Source organism: Carlito syrichta, unplaced genomic scaffold (genome assembly GCF_000164805.1).
Source record: "Carlito syrichta isolate Samal-C Ts95f unplaced genomic scaffold, Tarsius_syrichta-2.0.1 Scaffold142905, whole genome shotgun sequence".
NCBI classification, from domain to species: domain Eukaryota; kingdom Metazoa; phylum Chordata; class Mammalia; order Primates; family Tarsiidae; genus Carlito; species Carlito syrichta.
In genome coordinates, this window is record NW_007087001.1 from 135,739 (window position 1) to 159,140 (window position 23,402).

Here is a 23,402-nt window from a genome sequence, read left to right on the forward strand (position 1 = left end):
GTTTTTGTGCAAGACAGAGTGCTAGGTGCTATATGACCCTTATTTAATTCTTACAATTCTTACCCCTCTTTCTCCCTGATACGTATGAGAAAATTGAGTCTCCAAATGATTGGGTAATTTGCCCAGGATTCCACACTGGCCAGTGACAAAGTTAGGCTTTAAAGCCAGGTTTTATGCCTCTGTAGCCCATGCTCTTAGCAACTAGACTAGAGAAATGCCAGTGGCCCTCCTCCCCATCCTTCCAGATCACCACCTGGAGTGAGACGGCCTCTTAAATACCTGTGTCAATTCCAGTGCCTGCTGGCCTAGTGCCTGGGCATCTTCTCTCCAGTTCTTAGATGATCTGGCTTTGCTAGAGACCGGCAGGTGTTCTTAGAGCAAGCGTTGGACACTCTCCAGCATCTGCTGCTACCCAGAGACCCGCCACGCCATCCATGTGCAATGTTTTCACTGTGGTGACTGTACACTCAAAGATGAAGAGTACCGCCCTGCTCCACCTGTACCGAAAAGGGAAACTTGCAGCTTCTAAGATGCCTGGGAAAGCAAGGAGTTGAAGGACAGTGTGGGGTGGACAGAGACCCCAACTCTAGCTAGTTCAGATGATTTCTGGGCAAAAGGGGCTTGGTTTTCCAGGCAGTAGAGCTCCTGTGTCCCAAGTCAGAGGCAGTGACTGAGTTGAGGCTTTTTCTTACCCATCCTGGAGTTAATGATTGATGCCGGTGTTGAAAATCCCCATGGATCTTGGCGCAGGGCCTCCTCGTCACTTTCTTGTACCACTGCTTCTTCGTGGGAGTCTTTACATCAAGTTGGGCATGAACGCTGACCTGGGGTTATGTCTGCCACGTTTAAAGAACGTCTGTATCATACATGGTCTTGGGATCAGTATTAGACGCACTCTTCAGTAACATACACGGAATGTCCTCACATGTGACTTAGGGGTCAGCACAAATCAAAAGGAACCCAGGTTTCTTTCTGCGCTACAACACTTTCTAGGCCCTTCCATTGGATGTAGGAAGTCCCACAATAGAAGTCCCATGGATTCGTAAAATTGTTTGATAACAGCTTTTAAATGACATTTTTTTTTAAAGCACTGTACTAAAAAACTGCAGGATTAAAAAGAGATGATTACTGACTGAGCTGAGGTGTTTTTCTGTTTGTGAGATGTGGCTGAAAAGGCTGAAGGAGCTGGGTCAAAGTGACCCGACAGGTTTTGCTGTTCTGGCAACCACACAGAAAGAAGGCTCTCTACACTGTGAATCGCAGAAGCTCCTTGACACACATGATTTCTTGCCTCAATAAAGCCAAGTTAAAGACATCTTAAAGTCCACCTAATTTTTTTTTTCCTTTCAGAAGCATTCTTTTTTCTTTCTTTTTTTCACCTCTGTGGCCAAGCTACTATGGATGAGGAGAGCTAACAAAGGCACCAAGAATATTAAGTGTGGAACCACAAATCCCAAGCTCCACAAAGCGACCTTCCTCTGTGTCTGCATGCCGCCCTTTGCCATCGTCAGCTCTGAGTGTCCACATGAAGGCATCATGGTCTACTTATGTGTTTACATAAAGTTGTCGGTGGAGTCCCCTCAACACTGCAGGCGGGCTCATCCGATCAGATGAAAGCCTTGAGAGCCAAACTGAGGTTTTCCAGAGAAAGAATTCTGCCCCAAGACTGCAAAATAGAAGCCCTGTCTGTATTTCCAGCCCACTGGCCTGCCCTCCAGGTTGAGACTTGCTGGTGCCCACAATCACATGAGCAAATTCCTTCAAAGAAATCTGTCAACGTATGTCTGACCCATTGACCCTGTTAATCTGGAGAACTCTGCCTGATATAGTCCACTATACTCTAAAATATTTTACTTGAGGCTGATCCCTACTCAAGTAAAAGCTAAGGATGTGGACTCTGTCTTATCTATGTATCATCAGATTCCAGCAGGTGTCGTCTCTGACTCTGGGTACCCAGTAAGTATGTGTCACGCTAATGGGTGAAGAAAATAATCCCCTTTGTGAAAGACTCTCAAGTCAGGAGACAGGTGATAACTGAAGCAAAGATGATAAACAGGGTCAGGACTAGGGAGCCCAGGCAAAACAGAACTGGGACAGCTCAACCCCTACAGAAGCCAGAGGTACAGCGAGCAAGAAAAGCCAAAGGCTTGGAAATTAAGACTCAAGAGTTTGTGGTTTTAGATCAACAGCTACTAAGCAAAGTCAGCTGACCCGAAATCTCCTAGTTATGTGACCCCTGGCGTGTTGTTTTACTTTTGGGGGCTCGGGGTGCTGATCAATTTGGTCTCTAACACATTCTGTAACTGCAGGTCATGGAGGTCAAAACAAATAGGAAAAGAAATTCTGAAGGTGGGGAGGTGAGCCAGCATTCGCTGATTCTGCGGGCCATCCTCTACTTTCTGTCAGGGGCAGGCACTGGGGACCACGTAGCAGTCCTAAGGCTGGAGACACCAACCACGTAGTGAAGGTCATTGGCTGAAAGATGGGACAAGACAAGAACTAGAATTCTAAGGAGACTCATGCAGAGAACACATCCGATGCTGTGCGTTCACACCACAGGAGTGAAGGCGTGCAGTCCACTAAACTGCACCAATGTACTGTGAAGACGCTGGGTCATCCATATGCTTTGGCCCACTCTATAGATGAGGCAAAAGTGCCAACAGATCGACTGGCCTCTGCAGAATAATTATGTCTTCACCTTGTTGCATGGGAAGGAATCCTCCATTTTAGGGTGCTCCCAAAATCGTCCTGCATTGATGACACAGTTTTAACACTTTTTCCAAAAATGATTTTACAGGACTTAACTTATGAAATAAATAGTAAATCAACTTGGAAAATGCTGACAGCAAAAACACTTCAGCCATGGCACACACAGCCAGAAGCCAGCAAGACTCCTCCATTATAGACATTAGCAGTGTTTTCTGTCTGCGACGTTCCATGTTCAAATTGGAAACTATCATTCAAAGAACAAATCAAGACCATCAACCACATAATACAACAAGAGACGGGAGGATGTGCTCACAGGAATAAAAGCCAAACCAACCACCAACCATACCTTACTTCCTTGAACTTAACAGAGGACATCCCTTTACTGAGTTTAGGTAAGGACGTCCATCACAGACCACTGTTGAGAAGTGACCGTGGGGAGTTATGCTCAAGTGATGTGAGGCACGTACTGTACAAAATCAACAAACACGGGCTTTAATTTTCTGCAGAATTTACTACAGATCATGTCCTAAAACAAAAGATCATTCTTAAAGTGTCAAATTTGTGAGTTTATTAATCTAAGTGAAAATATATGACCCCCATCAACAAAGAGATAACCCTGAATCTACTTTGAAAATCTTATCAAAGAAGTATTATCTATGTGAAGACCATGTGTAGGTTATCACACTATACCAAAGAGAGGGCTGCGGTCTTCACAGAACATACGAAGTCATTGGCAACCAACTGATCATGAGTATTCTAATATTTGGAGAAATATTGGGAAAACTAACAAACTGCCCTGGCCATTGTTTATTGTTGCACATCCAGAAGACTTACAGACCCAGCCGAGATTAGTTTGAAACAAGAGTCTTTTTCAGTCCAGTAAATCTTCAGAGTCCAATACAGTCAAGGCTAATCAGAGACTAAAGAACCTTTGTAGAGGTGAGTAGGCTCAGAAATCTGTGGGACCTGGGCAGTCCTATTATGAATCAGCGTGTTCTGATCAAAGACTTGTAATTACTCAAGTGTCAGTCAAGAATTTCTGGAAAGCACCTCAGTGCCAATAACCACTAACACGTTATTTCCTAATCTGATGATTCTGATCTGAGACAGAGGCATAAAAAATATTGCTGGTTATCAATTTTACTTCACTGCCTCTGTTCTCTAAAGAAAAAATCTTATTTTTTCACATAAGAAACTCACAGAATCAACTGAACGTTAATCAAAGAGCAGGTAATTAAGTAAAAATGGAGGAGAGAGAACCTCTTGTTACATATAAAATCGCATGAAATGATTCATCATCGTAAGAGAAGAACCATTTTTCCAGTAGCCCCACCGCCGTGAATGATATTTTCATGAGCCTGGGCTACCTTCTCCAACGGATACCGAGAACCTATTACAGGTTTCAACCAACCAATTTCCATTCCAGCTTGAAGGGCAGCTGCAAATTGCTGAAATTCCTCCTAAGGAAAAGAAAAAAAAATTTTGTAGTGGACCGTATGACTTGATTTTCTGAAGCATTAAAAGACTTCAGAATATAAAAGTTTCTTACAGATGTGACTTTTGTCAACATGGCCAGAACTATAGTAAAACTAGTTCTCTATGGGGTAAGCACAAATCTCCTTTGCCTAGAACGATGTTAGTTCACAAAATATCTATTACCCTGAAATAATTACTAGTAGTATTCCATTTCTCTCTCAAAAGTATCCTGATTTAGAAAATAAATTATGTTGTTGCCCTAGTTATCCTTCTGGTAACCCATCCTTCCTAACTCCTACAGTTATATAACTAAGTTAACAGCTACTTAAACTTTCCATCTGCCTGAGTAGGCAACTGTACCAATGTTTAAATTACCAAAATCAGAATGACTTGTTTGCTTACCTTGGTTGAGGAAAAGAGATGAACTCCAATGATACTAGTCTCCTTGGCCATGGTATCCCGGGGGTTGATTTCAATAGTACCTCTGTTGCCAACAACCTATTATTATAAGAAATAACATCTCCACAGTTAAAGATTACTGCAAAACAGTGATAAATTGTGGTAAAATATTGAAGTAGTAAAAAAAAAAAAAAGAAATACTTACTATGACTCTTCCTCCGTATGACAGAAGATTCAAATCTTTACTAAGATTTACATTCGCTAACATTTCAATAATCACATCAATTCCTCTCTCACCAACAGATTTCTATATAATAAAAGAGAAAGTAGAGTAAGACAGCAAGTAAAAAACTGTAAATAGCTATTCTGTGCACCATATATTATAAAAATGTTTTAAATGACACATAAATGCTACATTTTTAAGACTAACAACGCAAGTTTTAAAATGATCTAATTATATAACAATAATGTAATTCCAAGGTACAAGCCACAACATCTAAAATGATAAAAATTTGTACTAAATTGCTGTCACAAAATAAAACTTTCCCAGAATTTCCAGGTGCTAGGTTCACCTTGATACTTTTTCCTTAGCTGAACATTTTCTATCTTCAAATGAACTTTCATAAAGAAACAAACAACAAATCAGAAACCCAAAAAAGGAGTTGCTGCTGTTTTGATGCATTCAGCTTTGTTCTAAACGGATCACAATCTGCTTGAAACACAGGTCATTTTGGGGAGCCCCTGGACACTGGATGCTGATGCTTCAAAAAGCTACACACATCTACATTGTATTCATTGTATTTTAATAACAAAAAAATAAATACCTGTGCCCGGGACTGCCCAAGGTACCAGGAGTGCAAAGGTGGACACGGGGAGCTCAGAACAAAGTTGGGGAGAAAGCTGGGGCTACTGCCGTCATGGCTGTGTGGGGAGGGCTGAGTACGGCGTTGGCAGAAGCGAACCACGGGTCAAAGAGGAAAAAAAGCTAAAGTCTTTCCTTATGGCTCCATACTAGTCCATCATGTGTATGGACCACATTTTTTTAATACAGGTCAGCTTCGATGGGCAGTGCACATGGACTTGGGTGGATTTAGAGTTCATCACACTCAGTGATCTGTCACAGAAACAAAGAACCGAGTACCACATGTTCTCACTCATAAGTTGACCTGAACACTGACCCTAATACGGTAAGAAAGGGGTTGGCAGGAGCAGGATACAGCTGGGGTGGGGGTTGAGGACAACATCAGTCAGGGTGGTTGATCTCAAACCAGGCAAAGTGGGGACCAAAGAGAGGCCCAAACTTGAGCTGTACAGTGTCCACTTGCATACCTAATCCCGAATTGTGCCCCACATCTTTAAATTAAAATACATGTTAAAAACAAAACTAAAGTCTAACGGCCTGCAGCGGCCACAGAAAGTTCCACAGAGACGATGACCTGGGCCCTGAGGGATGTAGAGGAGTTTCCCAAGCGGAAAGGAAAGAGGCCAGGGGAAGCAGAGTCAGTCTGGGCCACAGAAACAGAAAGGGAAAGAAAAGCAGCAGGAGAGCAAGGATGCAGGGGCTGAGGACGCGGGCCTGGACGCCTGGGCTGAGCCCGTGGCCGGCAAGGAGGGATGGCAGGGCGAGGAGGAGCAGGAGGAGGCCTGGGCCGGAAGTGCAGGGAGAGCCACGTTAAGGAACGTGGCCGGGCTCTCGCCAGCGGGTGCTCAGGAGGTCCCGTGCCAGGCGCTTCTGAGGCCCGGCAAGTGTAGTGGGGACGAGAGAGGGAGACATCGCTCTCCTCCCAGAGCTTTCAGGCTGGGTCTTCCTGGAGACTGCTCTTTAAGAGGGCACCACACCGCTCTGGAGACAGCAGGAAAGATAGCAGGGAGTGCCAGCTCAGTCGTGAATAACAGTCAAGGCTGGAGAAACGGAGGCCTGGACTCAGTCACAGTGATGAATGGAGTGACGGAGGGGAGCGCATTTGGAAGGCATGTCACAGCTGAAACTGCCAGAACGAGGCGACCGACTTGCTGGGCGGGAGGGACAAGAATAAACCATGACGTGAGGGTTTCCATCTTGGGTGACCCGATGAGTGGCAATGTCGAGCGGGTTGCTGGCAGGATGGAGTGACCTCAGGCGACAGACGGTTGTGGAGATCAACAGCCTATGGTAATAACGGAAGCCACGGGAGACGGTCTCGGTGGAAGCCTGGCACCAGGGCAGGTGAGACGCCACAGGGCGAAGCCTAGGGGACACCAACCTTGACCGAGACGCCGGGGAAGGAGACTGAGGGCCAACAATCTGGGAGAGGAGAAGACAACGGCTTCCGGGAGCCGCGTTCAGGGTCCCCTGGGGCTCACGCTCAGACGGACGAGAGCGGAGGGACGGCAGGCCGGGCCCCAGGAGCGTCTCCATGGCCTCTGGGCGCAGCTGACGGAGCTGGGCCGAGAGCAAAGCTGTGGTGGGACGTGGCAGGGGAATGAGAACAGGACACTCTCACTAATTTTCAGTAAGTCCGATGGTCAAGGGGAACAGAGGACAGGATGGAATAACGGACACGGGAGTCCGTGGAACGGGTGGAGACTACAAGACTTTTAGGTCTCAAAGTCAGATTACTCCTGGACAGAAACCATTCTCTTAAACTAACTGGCTGTTTTTCATCTTTGTAAATATTTTTGGATAACGGTATTGGGAATGAACGCTGATCCCAGGTTCCCTGGACATAGAACAAAAAAGGTGCCTTTGCTCAGTGATGTGGCAAGATAAGCGCTCACTCACATTTTTTCTCCATTGGTAACAACCTAGTTTACACAGTACCAGGGAAATTCTAATTCTTTCTAATACAAGGAACTAGCGAAGTTTAGCCAAGTGATCAGTGCTTCGTGAATTGCTATTATACTATCAGGCAAGTGGAAACTTCAGAATCTGCTGGAATTCTGTTATATCAGTCTGCTTGAATTCTTCTGTGTGCAACAATGAACACTAAATGCCACCTCATCACCTTGGATACAGCAGTGATTATTCCTCCAAAGTATCCAGTTAACAAACAGACTTTACTCCCTGGGCCAAAGAGATCCAGTTTGTAATCTGTGGATATTGCACCTTCCATGGAAAATTCACATCAGTAGAATTATACAAAGAACCTCACAGTTGCAAAAACAAAGCTGCAGCTTTACTGAAAATGTGATTTGCACTAAAAGACGCCAATTTTTTTTTATAGTTGTAAGACTCCAGAGAGGCTATATTTTATGTAATACACATAAACAATACAGAAATAATAATGAAGGTTTAAAAATCATGCATCTCTGCTTTTTAAATGAATTAAAACTTTCAGACACACATAAGCATAAAAACACACACAGGCATGGAACAAAAGAGGCAAACAGCTGTAAGAGAGTAGCTGGTTAAAGAACTTAGAAGAAAAAAACCACATAAGTCTCCAAGAAGCGAGGTTTGACTTTTGTAAAGTTGTGGAAAATTTACCTTAATTTTATCAATGTAGTTAACTTCCCGGTGATTAAATACTTCATGGGCTCCATTTTGCAAGACAACCTTCCGTCCCTCCTCGGTGCCAGCCGTGCCCAAAACCCTCAAGCCATAAGCTCTAGCAATCTGGCATGCTGCTAAACCTACCTGAAAAACAACACAGAATCCAGTAGTTACATATTCCCTGCATTCCTTCAAACACTTACTAAATATAGACAATGAACTTGAAATTCTTCCAGGGCCCCCTTCCCTATTCCTAAGGAACTTAAAGTGCAAATGAAGAAGCAAGCAGAATAGCTAACTATTTTTGGCTATGTATCATGTTCCAGGTCCCACACTAAATGCTTTCTACACATTGCTTTATTTTATTCCCACAATGACCCTACGAAGTACATGCCATTATTGTCCCTATTCCACAGACGAAGAAGCTGAAGTTTCAAAATAGAAGTAACTTGCCCAAGTTGCACACAGAAAGGCAGACAGGGGTTGGACCAAATAACAATGCAGACCTTGAGATTTTAACCACTGCATCAAGACGTCGGCTTAGCATCTGCTTTGTCCAGAAAGTACAGGGCTTAAAGATCATCAGAACACACTCACCAGCCTCCTGTGTTAAATGTGCATATAAAATACTAGATCACAAATGTAAGGCCTCTACCATTGAAGCAGGGGTGCCAGGTATATGGGCAAATCAATTCATTCATCCATATGCTGAACATTTATTGAGTGTTTACTATGTGCTAGACATGGTACTAATGTAAGAAACTTATATTCTATAGCCCAGAAGCAACTAAAAAAAAGAAAAGAAACAATCGAAGGCGGGGAGAAGGTAATAAATATAAGAACAGATAAATAAAATAAGTTCAGAAAATAATAAACGCAAAGAAAAAAAAATAAAACTACTGGGTTAGAAAGAGATTCAGACCATCAGAAAAGTCCTCTCTGAAGCCACAAGAGCTGAAGGGAGTGAAGACCAAGCCAGTAAGCATCGGGAAGGCCCGGGGAGGGTGCGGCGGACATGGCGCATGGACGCGGTAGACTGGTGACGCGGGCACACTTGAGTGTCTGAAGGACAGAAGGAGAGTCAGCGTGGCCGGGGACGGGGCACGTGCGAGACAGTGGAGGAGGCGGCCAGCGGGCTGCATCACAGGGACCTGGGAGGCAGAGGCCAAGGATTCGGATCGTACTGAGAAGACGCAGATCAACCGAGAGCTCACACAGAGTGCAGTCCTGTCAATAGAGGCTTTCCAAGGCTGCTCCCGTCAATGACGTGTGAGGCACAATGGAGGGGAGGAGGAAACCGGGAGCAGGAGATGGCCTCCCAGCTGGGATCACAGTCCAAACTGGACATGAGGCCGGCCTGGGCGAAGGGGATGGAGAGGAATGTAGAAAGGACAACAGTAAGTCAGATGCAACTAGAGGCAAGCTGATGAAGCCCTCACAGGCGAAATGTGTTGGGAGCAAAAGAGAAAAATCCAGCTGCCGCCTGGACTCTGACCAGATTAACTGGGGGGAATAGCAGAGAGGGGAGCATCACCTGTGTGAAAGCATCAACATCCATGAGTGCGCTGCACTGCCCCAGGCTCACCAGGGCCAAGATGTCCAGCAAGCAGCGGATGCGGGTGAAGACTAGCAAGGGGCCAGAGGTGCAGATGCACGTGGAAGCTTCACTGTCTTACAGGTCGTCTGTGAAGCCAGCATTCCAGGTAAGTGTGCCTGGCCTAAATGGGAAAGGAAAGTGACCCAAGAACATCGACACAATGCCAGTTGTTCATGCAACAGCATGAGAAAAGACATGTTTGATTATGCACCAAATGAGGGCACAGACAAGTTTGGAGCGGCTTCTCAAGCTTGGCACTATTGGCATTTGGGGCCGGAGAGATCTCTGTTGCGGGGAACTGATGGACACCTGCCGACAGATGCCAGAACCCCCTTCCCCAGGTGGGGCAACCATTAGGACAGACATTGCCAAGTGTCCCTGAGGGAAGGGAAGAGTGACACAGTCACCCCATTGGTGACCTGAGATTCAGAGGAAAGGTTGGGTTGGCCAAGACGAGAAAGAATTAAGATGAAAAATAATGACAGACGCTCATCAAAACTGTAACAGAATCACAGACTCCCAGGCCCAAAAGGAACCTGGAAGACTGTCTGGCAGATGGGAATGAGGAGCCTGGTCCCAGTCGGGCGGTGACAGGCATTTGCTTGATTCGGCCAAACAAGCCAATACATGGACTCACTCACTGATGAAGGGAGACAGCCAATGGGCTAAGACACGGTACGCGATGGGGTGGGCACCACGGATTTTCTGCTTTAATTGTCAAATTAAGGACAACAGACCTCTCGCAGAACCACATTTCAAACTAAAGACTCCGTGCGCGTGCATCTCCCTAGGCTCCGGCTGCTCTGCAAGGCCACTCAGCAGGTCCCACAGAGGCCCCGTGCACCCTGTTCTTGCCAGCAGTTACCCCAGCACTTCCTCAATAGTTACGTACATGATGTGGCGCTCTCCTGTCTATGTTGCTAACACTAGGGCACTCCCTGCCAACACGTCTGGATGATGGCTGTGTTCATAAATTCCACACCGTCTTAAACACACAACATAATCCCAACAGAATCTGAATAACATGAGGACAGGAAGTATGAGCAGCGGCAGGGCAGAGCCCCGCCCTCTGTTTCCCTCTGACAGGGCAGGGAGGATCAGAGGCTTCACATGCCCAGTCGCCAGCCTATCACTGCCAGTCAGGGATTTAACAACCTCGGCAGCTCAGAGAACAGTGTGGTTCTTTCCTTTAAAAAAAACCATGGTGGGGCACCCGGGCTCTTTACAAGCGGGTGAAGGGACTAGAGAGAGATTTTCTTTAAACTCTTCTTTCTCTGCCTGCTGAAATCTCTCCCTTCCACGTGGAGTAGGTTAGCTCTGGAAAGCCAAAGCAATTTAAATAAATGCATGTGTTTGACAGACCCTTTAGTCATTTGGGGCTACTTCAACTGAACCCCAAAATAGCCTCTTCTGTGAAGGTGAGCAATGGGAGATTCTGACACAGTGCACCTGTCATATTTCTCAAGCCCCACACAGACAGTGTTGGTGTTTTTAACAAGCTGTCTGATCTGTGAAATCCTTGAGAACCCGTCTGCTTGAGGCGTGCAGGAAGCTAGGTGTGAAACCCTCACTTGTGGATCTAAGACGCAGGGAGACAATGTGCTCCTGGCCGAAGCTGCCTGGCTTTCAGAGGGGAACTCACGCTTCCAGCCCCTCGTTGTCTGGAGGACCTGTACCACTTTATGGTGGCTTCTTCCAATCTCCTCCCAGAAGCACACAGTGCTGAAGGGGTACACCCGTGTCCCCAAGGTGAGTGTCCAGCCCCAGGCCCTGTGTTTTTAAAGTACAAAATCAAGTCTCCAAAGTCTCTGAGGCCTCCTTTGCAGGATGGAGGTCATGGGCATTTCCTGTTAAATGCCAGCCACCAGGCTCCAACCTTCTCCTCTAAGCACCTCAGAGGTGGATTGGTGGCGGGTTTCTTGAAGAGGTTCTGACAGCCGGAAGGGGTGGTTTCACTGAAGGGCTTAAAAGTTCCGAGTCCCACCCCTCCCCATCCCCCCACAGCATTTTGGGCCAGGGGCTGTGGTGCTGAGGACACAGCTACACACTGTGTACTCCGCATCACAGCACAGCGGGTCAGAGGCGGAAACAGGTGGAAAGGACCAAAAACTCAGTGTGGCTGGGCAGTGCTGTCCTGGACAGCACGTAAAGCTTTGGTGAGCCTTGGCTTCCTTATCTAAGTGAACATGGAATTAACACCAACCTGAACAAACTGCCTGAAATTCTAAATAAACATTCTTATGACACATGTGACTTGGAGGCAGACCCAGGGCCAGTTTATCCTGGTCCACACTCAGTCCAGGTGGAAAACCTGAACTATGCATTTGGACAGGGTGGGCTGCTGAATTGACGAACCAAGAAATGCTAAACTGATGACAGAGAACCACCATACACTTGGCGTTTCAAATGACTTAAAGAACTAAAATGTGAAACCCACAAACTCAAGCGCTTTTAACTGCTGGGGTGGTGGGGGGAGCAATAAAGATACAAACAAACAAATCTTTATAAAATACTTACTCCTCCGCTAGCCCCGTGAACCAGAACGCTCTCGCCAGCCTTCGCACGGGCACTGCAAAAGAAACCGGAGGTTCCAGCGCTTAGTTTGTTGACGCTCATTCAGCTCAGGTGTTCTCATCCTCTTTAAGGCATTTCCACCCTTGGCCCAGTAGCACGCACCCAAAGGGCAAATGCAACCCCTGGACAGCCTGAATCACCCCCGGGACTCCCAGAATCAAATGCAGATTATTCTTCAGAGCCTCAGAGACAGGGAAACCTTCACTTCATTTACTCCTTCCCCAGATATCTACTGGGAGTGTTTCTGTGCCAGGCCCGCTGCTGGGTACTGGGGTCATAGCACAGTGCCACTCTGTGGCTGCAGCCCGGGCAGGAACGTGCATGGAGTCTCACTCCCCAGGATCCACAGACGCATCTCCAAGCAGGTCTTCACAGCTCAGCCTGTCTGCAGCACCCGCCAGAGTAAACACAGCAGCCACCCTGTCTTGTACCAGAGACAAAAAACGATGCTTCCTTCTCCGCCTCTGACCATCAGGCTGCACCGGTCTCCAAGCTCTCATTTCAGAAAGCAATGCCGAGTCAGCAACAGTAAGGCAGAAATACGACCAACCCTGTCACGACGGTTCCCGTGTCACCCCTAGGTGTCCAGACTCGCCAGTGAAATGACATGTTTTGATTTCTGACTCATGTTACTACTTTCCTATTAGATGCTGAAAACAGGGAACATGCAGCCACCATCAGGGACATGTGCTAACGTCACCAGTGGCAGAGGCTGCGCGGGCCAGCCTGACACTCAAGGAGGAGGAGCCTGCTTCCGCAAGCTGGTGCAGCGGCCACGCTGCAGAGATGCCAGTGCAGTCAGGGAACGAGAACATAGTGACCCGGAGCTGACTGGCAGCTGCCAACCACGGCCAACACGAGGCCCAGGGGACGGAGGACAGCGAGCTGCAGTGAAGGGGTGACTCCTGTGCTGAGGCAACGGTCGCCAACACTCCATGACATTTTAACAAGCAAAATGCACGTGTGAGGGGTCAGCATTCCTGCTGTTAAACTGCAAGATGGGAATACTTCCCAAGGAACTTTCGTTTCATCTCACAAACAGCTCCTCGAATACTAAGCAAGCGCTCCTGCAGGTCTCCAGGCCTGGGGCGAGGGGGACAAGGAGGCTAGCCCTCTCCTGAGCCCACTGCGATGACTCCCATCCTTGTACAGGGTCCCTGTGATCCCAGCTTCACACGTGCGCTCGGCCGAGCCAAGGTGTCCGGGATCTGTTCACAGTTATCCTGGATGTTTCTGCGACGGTGTTTTCGGCTGAGGTCATTTCCCACCTCCTCATCTCTTCAAAGAGTCGCCTCCACTCCAGGAACTGACTTCCTCTTCCTTCCTCAGCCAAGGCAGGCTGTCCAGCACTCTGTTCAGCAGGAGCTGACCGAGGTCGCCATGGCCTCTCCCTGGCTACGCCCAGCTGCCTGTCTCCGCGCAGACCTCACGGCCACCCGGAACGTGGCACCCATCCCCAGCAGCACCATCAGCTGCTGCTCCCAACACTGCCAGCGCTGGCCGGGCTCTCACTCTGGGTCAGCCCTGGACTCAGAACTTTACATAAATGTCACCTCACGTAGTTCTCACCAGACCCCGGGAGGTGGGTGCTGTTGTTACAATGTTTTTTAAATCAGCACACTGCAGCTGAGACTGGAGGCAACCTGGCCAAGGTCACGCAGCCAGTGCCAGGTGGAGACATGACTCTGACCCCGGTCTTCCGGTCTTCAGGGTCCACGCACTGACTGGATGCTGAAGGGATCCCAGGACCTCTTGGCGCTCCTGGCCTTGGGACTCACTCTCGACCATCTCTCAGGACGCCTCCCTTTCCTCCGGCTACGCTCCCAAATGTGGATGTTCACGAGGGTCTACTCCCAGCCCACTGTTCTTCTTCAGAATCCCTGAGGGATTCTGGTCACTTTGCGTCTTGCTCGCTGTCACCTGTGTGCTAATATTCCCAAATTTACATCTCCAGCCTTCAAACTTCACTCCTTTATCCAATGGGCAAAGGACCTCTCCATTGGGCTCTCCCCCTCACAATTTCTTTCTTTTTTTTTTTTTTGAGTTGGAGTCTCACTCTGTTGCCCAGACTGGAGTGCAGTGGCCGGGGCGGCCACTGCAGCCTCGACCTGCTGGGCTCCGGCGATCCTTCCGCCTCAGCCTTCCAAGTAGCCGGAATTACAGGCATGCGCTACCACGCCCGGCTGATTTTTTGATTTGTTGTAGAGATGAGGTCTCGCTGCCCAGGCGGGTCTCGAACCCGCGGGCTCAGGCAATCCACTCACCTCAGCCTCCCAGAGGCGTGGGATAACAGGCTGAGCCACCAAGCCCAGCTTCCCTCATAATTTCAAGTCCAAAACTGAACACAGCTCTCTGGCTTGTCTTTGCCACAGTTAAGTGCGACTCAAGCTGGAAGTGCTCTAAGCTCTTCCTCACCCCTTTCTCCACCTGCAGACAATCATCTGGTGCTGTCTCTGCCTCCACTGAGTCGCTGCCCTTTCCACTCCACCACAACCCTTGCCTGGCCCATAAGCATTTTGTCTGGAGGGATTCCTAGAAGACCCCCTGTTTCACCCTCCAGTCCTGTCCTCAAATTCATCCTCACACGCAAGCAAGTGATCTCGATGAAACACAAATAGGATGACGGCATGCCCCTGAATAAAACATTCATGACCGCAATGCTTCAGAGAACGTGTGGGCTCTATATTCTGAGTCCTACCTATTTGGTGATGGCAGCTAACATCTACTGATAGATTTCGACGTTCCAGCTTGAAGCTTTGCCGCTCTTGGCCTCCAAATCTTCCGTCCACCGAAGCCGAGGTGCTGTGGTTCTCCCTATCCTATTTCCGTTGTCGAGAATGTCCTCTCTCCTCGCCACTACCCCTCCCAGATACATGCCCGCTGACCCTTTGCAAAGGCTTAGTGGATCTGATTACAACACAGATTCTCGGGAGCCAGTCACGGACGCTGAGCAGCGGGTCTGGCGGGGGCCCCGTGCCCGACCTCTGACTTGCTGCCCAGACGATTCTTGCGAGGGGCCAGGGCTTTGCAGGAACCCCAGCCTCGCCTCCTGCCAGGGAGCCCCGCCTGGTCACCACAGGCACCCCCTTGCGCCCCACCAGTCCCCGGGCACGTCTCTGTCCTGTACTCTCCCTCCACTCTACAGAGGAAAGTCTGTTTCCCTCACTGGACAGCGAGCACTGTGGAGCCAGAGTCTGCGCTCCTTTGGGTGCCCAGTGATGGCCACAGCCTCAAATCAGCATGGGGTCCACTCCATGCATGTCCACGCTGCCCTGCTTCGGCGCTGGCTGTAAAATTGAGAGTGTGTCGTTACCTGTGGATCAGAGCTCGAAACGCCGTGAAATATGGGATACCGATGGCCGCGCCTTGCTGGAAGTCCAGCTCGTCGGGCAGTTTGTAGACGGTGTGATCCGCTGCAAGCGCGTACTCCGCGTAGCCCCCAGAGAGTGTGCTGGTCGTGAAGACCCTGTCACCTGTCTGGGGGATAAAGCGAGTCGACACGGGCATCAGAGTTTAGAAGCGACGTCCACATAGATACAGCCCTTCCTAACAAGAAATCAACGAGCATTTACGTGCTGTTTTTCCATCTCTAGGGCCTTGTAAAAATAACTTTAAGAGGGTGAACGTTTCAAAATGCTTATTATGGAAACCAATGGGAAGAAAAACGAAGGGAAATCGGAAAAATGAAAGGAAGGAGCGCCCCAACCAGCCCGACGGTGACCCTGACAACTCGCCTTCGCTGAGCGTTGGCTGCGCCAGGTCCTGAGTTCAGCATCTCCGAAAATGACCTGGTTGGACCTTCACAACAGCCCAGGAGGTGGGCACTTGTACCATCCCCACTCCAGGCTAATTCCCACTGCACACGTGAGGAAACTGAGGCACAAAGAAGTTCAGAAATTTCCTCAGATCAAGCAGTTAACAAGCAGCGATCAGTACAAACCATTATTTTTGCCCAAGGTACTAGGGAGAAGAAATAAATAAGATGTAACGCTTCTTTCAAAAACCTGGCCCAGATCCTTTCACCGGGCTTCCTGGCTCCTGGATTGCCACCACATTCAGGCCCATGCCCCAAGGAGGAAACCACGTCTGGATCCTGACGGCCGGAGAGCTGGGATAGGCTGCTGCACCTGTCACAGCACCGGACACCCAGCACACTCTCAGGGCGCCGGCTGGCCTCACGACCCAAGGGTGGCGGGCCTGAGGATGAGGACGGCCTGGCTATGTATGGCCTGGCCACGCATACCCGGGCCCGCACGCCAGGGGCAACTAGACTGCCTGCAGCAGCACCAGCCCTTACTCCTCCTTCCTGGAAAGAAAAAGCAAATACTCCCCAGACCAGGCAAACGATCAAACAATTAAGGCAATGACTGCTCAGTACGACAAGAAAGAAGTCTGCAGAGGTAGCAGCACCCTGTGGCGCGGCAGAGACGGAGAAGGTTCAAAGGCAGCCAAGAGGCAAAGACAAGCTTCGGCATTAGCAGTGTTGCCCGCAAAGGCCGAGATGCAGTTAAGACGACACCCGGGGTTCACAGCTTAGCAGACATGTTAACTTGATTTCAAATCATTCAAACAGTCACTGAGAATCCACGCTAGAGAAAGCACTGCTACAAGTTCTGCGAGGGATCTGCGCAGAAAGACACCATCCCTCATCTCAAGCATCCTAACTCTAGAGGAGACAGAAGAGCAGAGATCATGATAAAGCCAGGCAGACAAGAGAAGCCACCACAGGCAGAAATAAGAAAAAGAAAGAAATGCCTCCTAAGCTGAAGAAATTAAGAAGAGCTTCATGGAGCAGCTAATATTTGAGGCAAGTCTTGAAGGATAGGATATGATTTTGAAAATTAGATCTGGGAAGAGTCACTTTGGGGGAAGCGACCAAAGTCAGCCGTGGTGCAGGGGCAGGAATTAACGCAAGGAACTGGCAGCCTTCATTCCCAGTGAGTAAGTCGCCTGACGTGTGACACAAAATAGCTTCAAGAGACACAAGCAAAAGAAAGGCAGAAGTGCAAAAGCCTCGGAATCCATGTCTATAAATTTCCATTTAATTCTGTCAGGCAGAAGAACCAACCGGGACAAAGACAGAGAAAGAGCGCGGACTGGGCAGGAAGGAAAAGCAGGGCCTTGCCACAAAACAAACTGCAGGTGAGAAAAGTGGGAGGTGAGAACGGAAAGAGAGGCGGGAAGGGCTGGAGGCGAGGGTGGAAAGACAGCCTCAAGAGAGACAGTCTGACTTCAAAACAGTAAGGAATCTCAACAGTCTCCCCCAGCCTGCAAGGAATGAGTGCAAGAATTAAGGCGAAATAACCATTCCGTACTGCGGGTTCTTCCTGGCGTAGGATGGACTGGGGGAAAGGAGGGAGGCGGAGTGTCAGGTGAGATGCGGCCAGGAAGGCAGGATGACCTGAAGTGACCTCCAGGCAGCCGGAGGGGAAGGGGAGAGGGTGGCCGTTCCAGGAGGGGAGCAGAGGGAGAGCGTGGAGGGGAGCCTCAGCCCCGGGCGGGGGCGGCCACCGGGAGAGGCGCGGCTGCAGGGGCAGGGTGGCCCGGCCTGGACAGCGGAACGGGAGGTCCAGGAGGCTGACCCCGTGGGCCACGGCTCCTTTCTGTGATGATGGGGCATTCCACATCTGCGCCGTCCAGCAGGGGTGCCACCGGGTGTGGGGCTACTGTGCATTTGGCTAGTGTGATCAGGAGCTGCGTTTGGGCTGGATTTTAATTTGCAGCCCGTGGCTGGCGGCTGTGGTCACGACCAGCACAACCCAGAGTTTAGCAGGACATTCGACGCTGAAGCTGTCACGTAGGATCATGGAAAGTAAGGGGGTGCAAGAGCCCGTCATGGCAAAGGCACAGAATACAGACAGCAGAGCCTCCAGAGGGCCTGGGAGCCCCGGGCAACACTGAGCTTCCAGGAACACCCAGAGAAAAAGATGCCAAGAAAGGGTGCCCGGGCAGTAGGGGAGAGGAAAGTGGGGGAAATGATGGCGCAGAAGCTGAAGAAAAAGTGTTTTTAAAGAAAAAGTTAAGTGGCTGAGAGTGTCAAATGTCACAGAGAAGTCAAGAAAGATAACGGCATAAAAGGGCCCATTAACTCCAGCAATAGAGAGGCCATTAGTGACATTAGCCAGGATCATTTCAGTGGAGCCGGGGGCAGAAGCCAGATTGCCACAGGCTGAGAAGGGGAGAGCGTGGGAACGTGCGGCTTCCTGGACAGGGGCACAGCAGTCTTCTCCGTCTCCACCCAGTTCTGGCAAATGCATTGCCTAAGGTGAGCAGGTCAAGGAGTCAGGAGGAAGGATGCCAGGACACTACACGATGATGTGACACGATGATGAATACACTGCTTTGTCTGGCTTCCAGCAAATATAGAACCAAAGCCCTGATCATACCACCACCATTGACCTCGGTCTGCCTCAGAGCTCTGAAACGGAATGGTGACCTTGCATTTTTTGTGTGTTTTACTTATTCCTTTCAAGAATTAACTTTCCCCTTATTTTCTTAAGCTACATTTATAACAGGAATTAAAAATCATGTTGGCATGTGCATTATACAGAGTTAGGAAAGACGATCATTGCCTGGTTTGTCCTCTGTCCTCATAGGCTATCACTCCAACAAGATCACAGCTTATTCTGTGGGGACGTGAGGACAAGGAAATCACCCAGCATCTCTTCTCAACAACGTAAACAAATGAGGCCTCTGGATACAAAGTGATTTCTTTCTTTGCTGAAGGAGTCCCCCAAGTGGCAGGAGCTGGGAAGCAGAACTTTGGGTCTTCAATGCAGACGCCATGTAAGCTGTGTTCTCATATAGTGTTTTAAACATCTAGTCCAAATGGAGACGACCACCAGTGCCATACCTTGACAGCAGACGCACCATCTCCAATGGCTTCCACCACCCCAGCCACGTCGGAGCCAGGCGTGTAGGGCAGGGCTGGCTTCCTGCTGTACGTCCCGGAGCGAATGTACGTCTCCACGGGGTTCACACCACACGCGTGGACTCTGATTAGAACCTGCAATGGCAACAGACTTCGTTCACGCAGAGCATCACGGCATCCTCAGCCCTAGGCTAGGACTACGCTGCCCATGGGAGCCACAGAAATGGAGAAGGAAGCCACACACACGCCCTTGCCTTCCACAAGCTCGTATTCTAGTTTTGCAAACCAACATATAAATAAATAGACAGACAAATATGAATAAATGAGGAATACTGGCTTATGCGCTGCATTAAAGACATTTGGGGAAAACAGCGGAAGAAATAGTTAAGGGATGTGTGGCAGAGACCGCCGCGTGTTCCGCAGCACGTGGAAAGGGCAGCCCTTCCCGATCTCCTCCGCAGTCACCACAGACAAGTGACTGAGCGTCAGCCACGGAAAGTGAGCGAAAGTGATGCCAGCCACCTGCCGGTCTGGCCCCAATCCCCCTCCTCAGCCATCCACACTGCGCTCTCCGTGTCTTGGAGACCCTGGAAGCCTGCGTCCCCAGGCCCTTGTCGGAGGACAGCCATCCACCCACAGTGGGGAATTTTGGAACCGTGCAAATGACAAGTATTTTTCTGTTGCTGAACTGTTGAGATGTGGGGGCACGTCCCTCATAGGAGCTAATTTTACCTTAATTAGCCCAGAATGACCACTAGAGTGAGGGAAGGTCTCACAGAGGAAGTGGCATGTGAGCTAAGCCTAAAAACAGGAGTAGAAATTCTTTAGGACTTGGGTAAAAAAGAGATTTCAAGTAAAAGAAATAGCATGTACAAAGAGAGGAAGAAAGAGCCTCTTGGAAATACTGGATGTAGCTGGATGCTGCTACAGCACTGTATCTCTACATAGACAGGAAGTGACGAGAAACAAATCTGCAGAAGCCAAGTACAGCCAAATGTAAAACCTCTCATCAGGCTTGCTAAGGAGTTAGACTTGGAGCCATGGAAGGTCGGTCATAATAAATACGTAGTTTTAAGTCAAAAGTATACTGTTAAAGTCATTGGAGAGGATTAAAACGCTGTATTTAAACTCTCATAAATCATACACAGAAAAGCATAAGCACAGACGAAAACTGTTTGCCCAGTATGCACAAAATAAAACGCATGGAGTCTGTAACAGAACAGCTTGTTCAAAACTCCCTATGGCTCCATTCAGAAGAATCCAGTGATGACACTACAAAACTTTTCTTATAACCAGAGGCTATTCCTTGTCAAAGTCTACCTCGCTAATTATCAGACTCAGGTTAAGCTTGTCAGAGCCCATCCATGGAGGTGCTGTAAATTTTGTGCTAATTCAGTGTCTGTGAAAGTCACTGTGTATCTGTTTATTTTGAGCACTGGCTTGCCGAGTCACACTCGGTGCAACTATGGCTTGAGTAAAGTGATTCTTTCCACCTGGTGGTCTTTTGGAATCGGCACGGTCACATCCGACTGGAGTTTCAGGACTTCGGGTCCACCAAATTCAAACACTCTGACAGCTCTCATCAACCTCTGTCCAGTCGCCATGGTGATCTAGATACTAAGAAGAAGAATTAATGTCACATTGTATCTAGGTTCTCTCCATGGTTTTTCCCCTGGAAGGAGCAGATAGAGCACTTTTTCAAACAACAATTTAAATCGTAAGCTTACCACTGACCTCATTTCATGTCTAAGGATCTTTCATCTTACACATCCTTCAGCTACAAAGCAAATTCTTCATCCTACTTCCTGTAGAAACTCGGTGCTTCCAACAAAGAATCAAACATGCAAACAAAAAGATCTGGACACACATAGCATGATACCATACTTTAGGCTTTCTTTTGCGTAAGTTTCGGTTGCAACATCTTGGAAATGTTAGGAGCTAAGTTTTATTAACACTAGATAAATAGAACTCATTTCGTTAGATTATGAAAAATTTCAAACATATAGAGAAATACAAAGAATAAACACCCACTTTAACAAATAGCAACAAATTAACAAGTAATAAACCTGGCCGGGGTTGGTGGTTCAGCCTGTAATCCCAGCACTTTGGGAGGCTGAGGTGAGTGGATTGCCTGAGCCTGCGGGTTTGAGACCTGCCTGGGCAACTTGGCAAGACCTCGTGTCTACAATATATCAAAAATGAGCCGGGCGTGGTAGCATGTGCCTGTAATTCTGGCTACTCAGAAGGCTGAGGCGGAAGGATCGCCGGAGCCCAGCAGGTCGAGGCTGCGGTGGCCGGGAGCGGCCACTGCACTCCAGGCTGGGCGACAGGGTGAGACTCCAACTCAAAAAAAAAAAAGTAATAAACCTGGCACCCGCTTTAACAAATCTTAAAGTTTAAAAACCTAAAACATGGTCAGGTGCAGTGGCTTACACCTGTAATCCCAACACTTTGGGAAGCTGAGGTGGGAGGATCGCTTGAGCCCAGGAGTTTGAGACCAGTCTGGGCATCATAACAAGACCTCATCTCTACACAAAAATCAAAAAATAAGCCAGGTGTGACGGCACACGCCTGTAGTCCCTGCTACCCGGGAGGTTGATGCAGGAGGATCCCTTGAGCCCAGGGGTTGGAGCCTGCAGTGAGCCGCGATCATGGCACAGCAAAAGAGTGAGACCTTGAAGCCCATCCCAAGCCCATTTCTGGCCCACCCTTTCAGGGGCGGTTACAGCCATCAACTCTGCTCTCCAAGTGTGTCACTCCACGGCTACATGGGGATGCATTAGTAAACAAGGTGTGCGACTGGCTTTCCCAGCTTAAGACTTTGTTTGGGTTGGGCCACATGTACTTAGTGCTGCCATTTGCTTTTTCCTTTTATCATTAAGTTTCTGAGATTTATTGATGTAGAACTTTTGGCTTTTGTAGTTCATTTATTTTAGCAAAAGGGGGAAACCATCAAAAACTAAAAACACTGCTCGGCATACAACCTTTTGAAAATGACAAGGGCTCAGCTAACCTTTCTACCCTACCACCGTTAATGTTAAAATGAAAACTAAGAGTTGAAATAAACTCTTTAAAAAGGCAAAGAACATTTGTATGCACAAATTGCATAACGTTGGGAAATCTCCAATCCCTTTGAAGAGGTAGTGAGAGGGCTCTATCTGTCTAATTTTATTTGTGGGTAAACATAATTTCTTGAAATTAGCCAAATCAAATAGTGTTAGGTTCCCCCACGACCTAGACATAGTCTTCAACCACAAGCAGATTAAACATCAGAAAGAGTTGCAGAAACTGGAGCCTGAGATGAAAGAACCGAGTCTTTCGCTGTGTTGGGGCTCAGCACAGGGCTGCTCAGGACAGAGGCCATGCGGCCTATAAAATGTCATTCCTTGTACTGGCGGGGAGGGGGTCCAAAACATTTTGGTGGTATTGCTGGAAAGTTCTCGACGTAATTAATCAACAGTCTGTGTCATTTTAAAACCCTTAAAGTCAAAATGACTTAATGCAGGGCTGGCACAAAGGAGGAAGTGACAGGTCCTGCAAGGCCATCCCCTAAGGAGAGGGAGCAGAAGCAGGCAGAGCACAGCCCCCCCCCAGGGACGCCCGGGGCTCTGAGGGAGACCCTCTGCCAGCGGCTGGGCCAGGGCCGGGAGGGCAGCCCCAGGCCACCCAGCAATCTCCACTGCACCGCCACTCAGGGCTTCTCCCAAGACAGGGGTCGAAGGAGCAAGCAAAGGCTGCCCAGATCAGTTTCCACGGTAGAAGAACAACACAGCTTCAGCTGTCGCTGTTGTTTTCAACAGGGAAAGAGAGTGGCTTTAGGATAGAACAGCTGTCAGGTCGGAGCGCCGGGCCCTGGCAAGGCAGTCGACCTTTCCCGGCCCAGTTTCCGAACCTGGAATCTGGGCTGGCACCCGCGCTAGGGGCTGTAGACTTCGCAAGCACCCAGCTCCGAGCTTGGCCAACGTGAGCTCCGACGTGCAGCAGATCTCACGGCTCCCTTCCTTTTATGCTTTCGGATCGAAGCCATAGAAACAGACGCCCCTCCGTCATTCCGTAACTACCTTCGAGACGACAAGACATGGCAGTAAACGGGCTCGAAAAGCCGGCTTTTACCCTCAAAGAGCTCAGTCTGACCGCCGAAGCAAAACGTGAACACAACGTGCATTTTTCAAATATTACCTGCAAGAAAGGCAGGGACTGAACCCAGAGGCCAAAGGGGCAGCGAAAATCGAGAAAGGCCTGCGCGGGCGCAGAGCCGGCGCGAGGCCCGGGACGAACGTGGTCGCGACGGGGCCGCCTCCCAG

The 23,402-nt window shown here is 48.9% G+C and overlaps 2 protein-coding genes across 4 annotated transcripts in view; one reads left to right on the forward strand and one right to left on the reverse strand.

Annotated features, from left to right (window-relative positions):
* Positions 1-3,200: 3,200 nt before the first annotated feature.
* Positions 3,201-20,922, reverse strand: CRYZ (crystallin zeta). 3 transcript variants are annotated; one of them, XM_008050012.1, is made up of 8 exons: positions 20,592-20,922; positions 19,081-19,233; positions 15,541-15,704; positions 12,171-12,222; positions 8,051-8,200; positions 4,790-4,891; positions 4,588-4,683; positions 3,201-4,169 (listed from the first exon to the last, which is right to left on the reverse strand). In XM_008050012.1, the coding sequence occupies exons 1-8, from the start codon at positions 20,700-20,702 to the stop codon at positions 4,005-4,007; spliced, it is 993 nt and encodes a 330-aa protein (XP_008048203.1). In that variant the 5' UTR covers positions 20,703-20,922; the 3' UTR covers positions 3,201-4,004. The 3 variants fall into 3 exon arrangements, with proteins under 3 accessions (XP_008048203.1, XP_008048204.1, XP_021564228.1); XM_008050013.1 differs by lacking the exon at positions 8,051-8,200; XM_021708553.1 differs by lacking the exon at positions 4,790-4,891.
* Positions 20,923-22,460: 1,538 nt separating this feature from the next.
* TYW3 (tRNA-yW synthesizing protein 3 homolog) overlaps positions 22,461-23,402 on the forward strand; it is a 25,002-nt gene continuing 24,060 nt past the window's right edge. Inside the window, exons 1-2 of the mRNA XM_021708551.1 lie at positions 22,461-22,521; positions 22,899-23,061. Coding sequence (XP_021564226.1) covers positions 22,461-22,521; positions 22,899-23,061 — 224 coding nt within the window. The remainder of the gene's footprint in view (positions 22,522-22,898; positions 23,062-23,402) is intronic.

Bases quoted from the DNA above. Each gene is read 5' to 3' on its own strand.
- CRYZ (XM_008050012.1), bottom strand. From the start codon at position 20,702: ATGGCGACTGGACAGAGGTTGATGAGAGCTGTCAGAGTGTTTGAATTT. The intron at 15,705-19,080 runs GTATGGCACTGG...TTTATCCCCCAG, and splicing joins ATGGTGCGTCTGCTGTCAAG to ACAGGTGACAGGGTCTTCAC. The intron at 4,892-8,050 runs GTAAATTTTCCA...TTTATTATATAG, and splicing joins ACTACATTGATAAAATTAAG to AAATCTGTTGGTGAGAGAGG.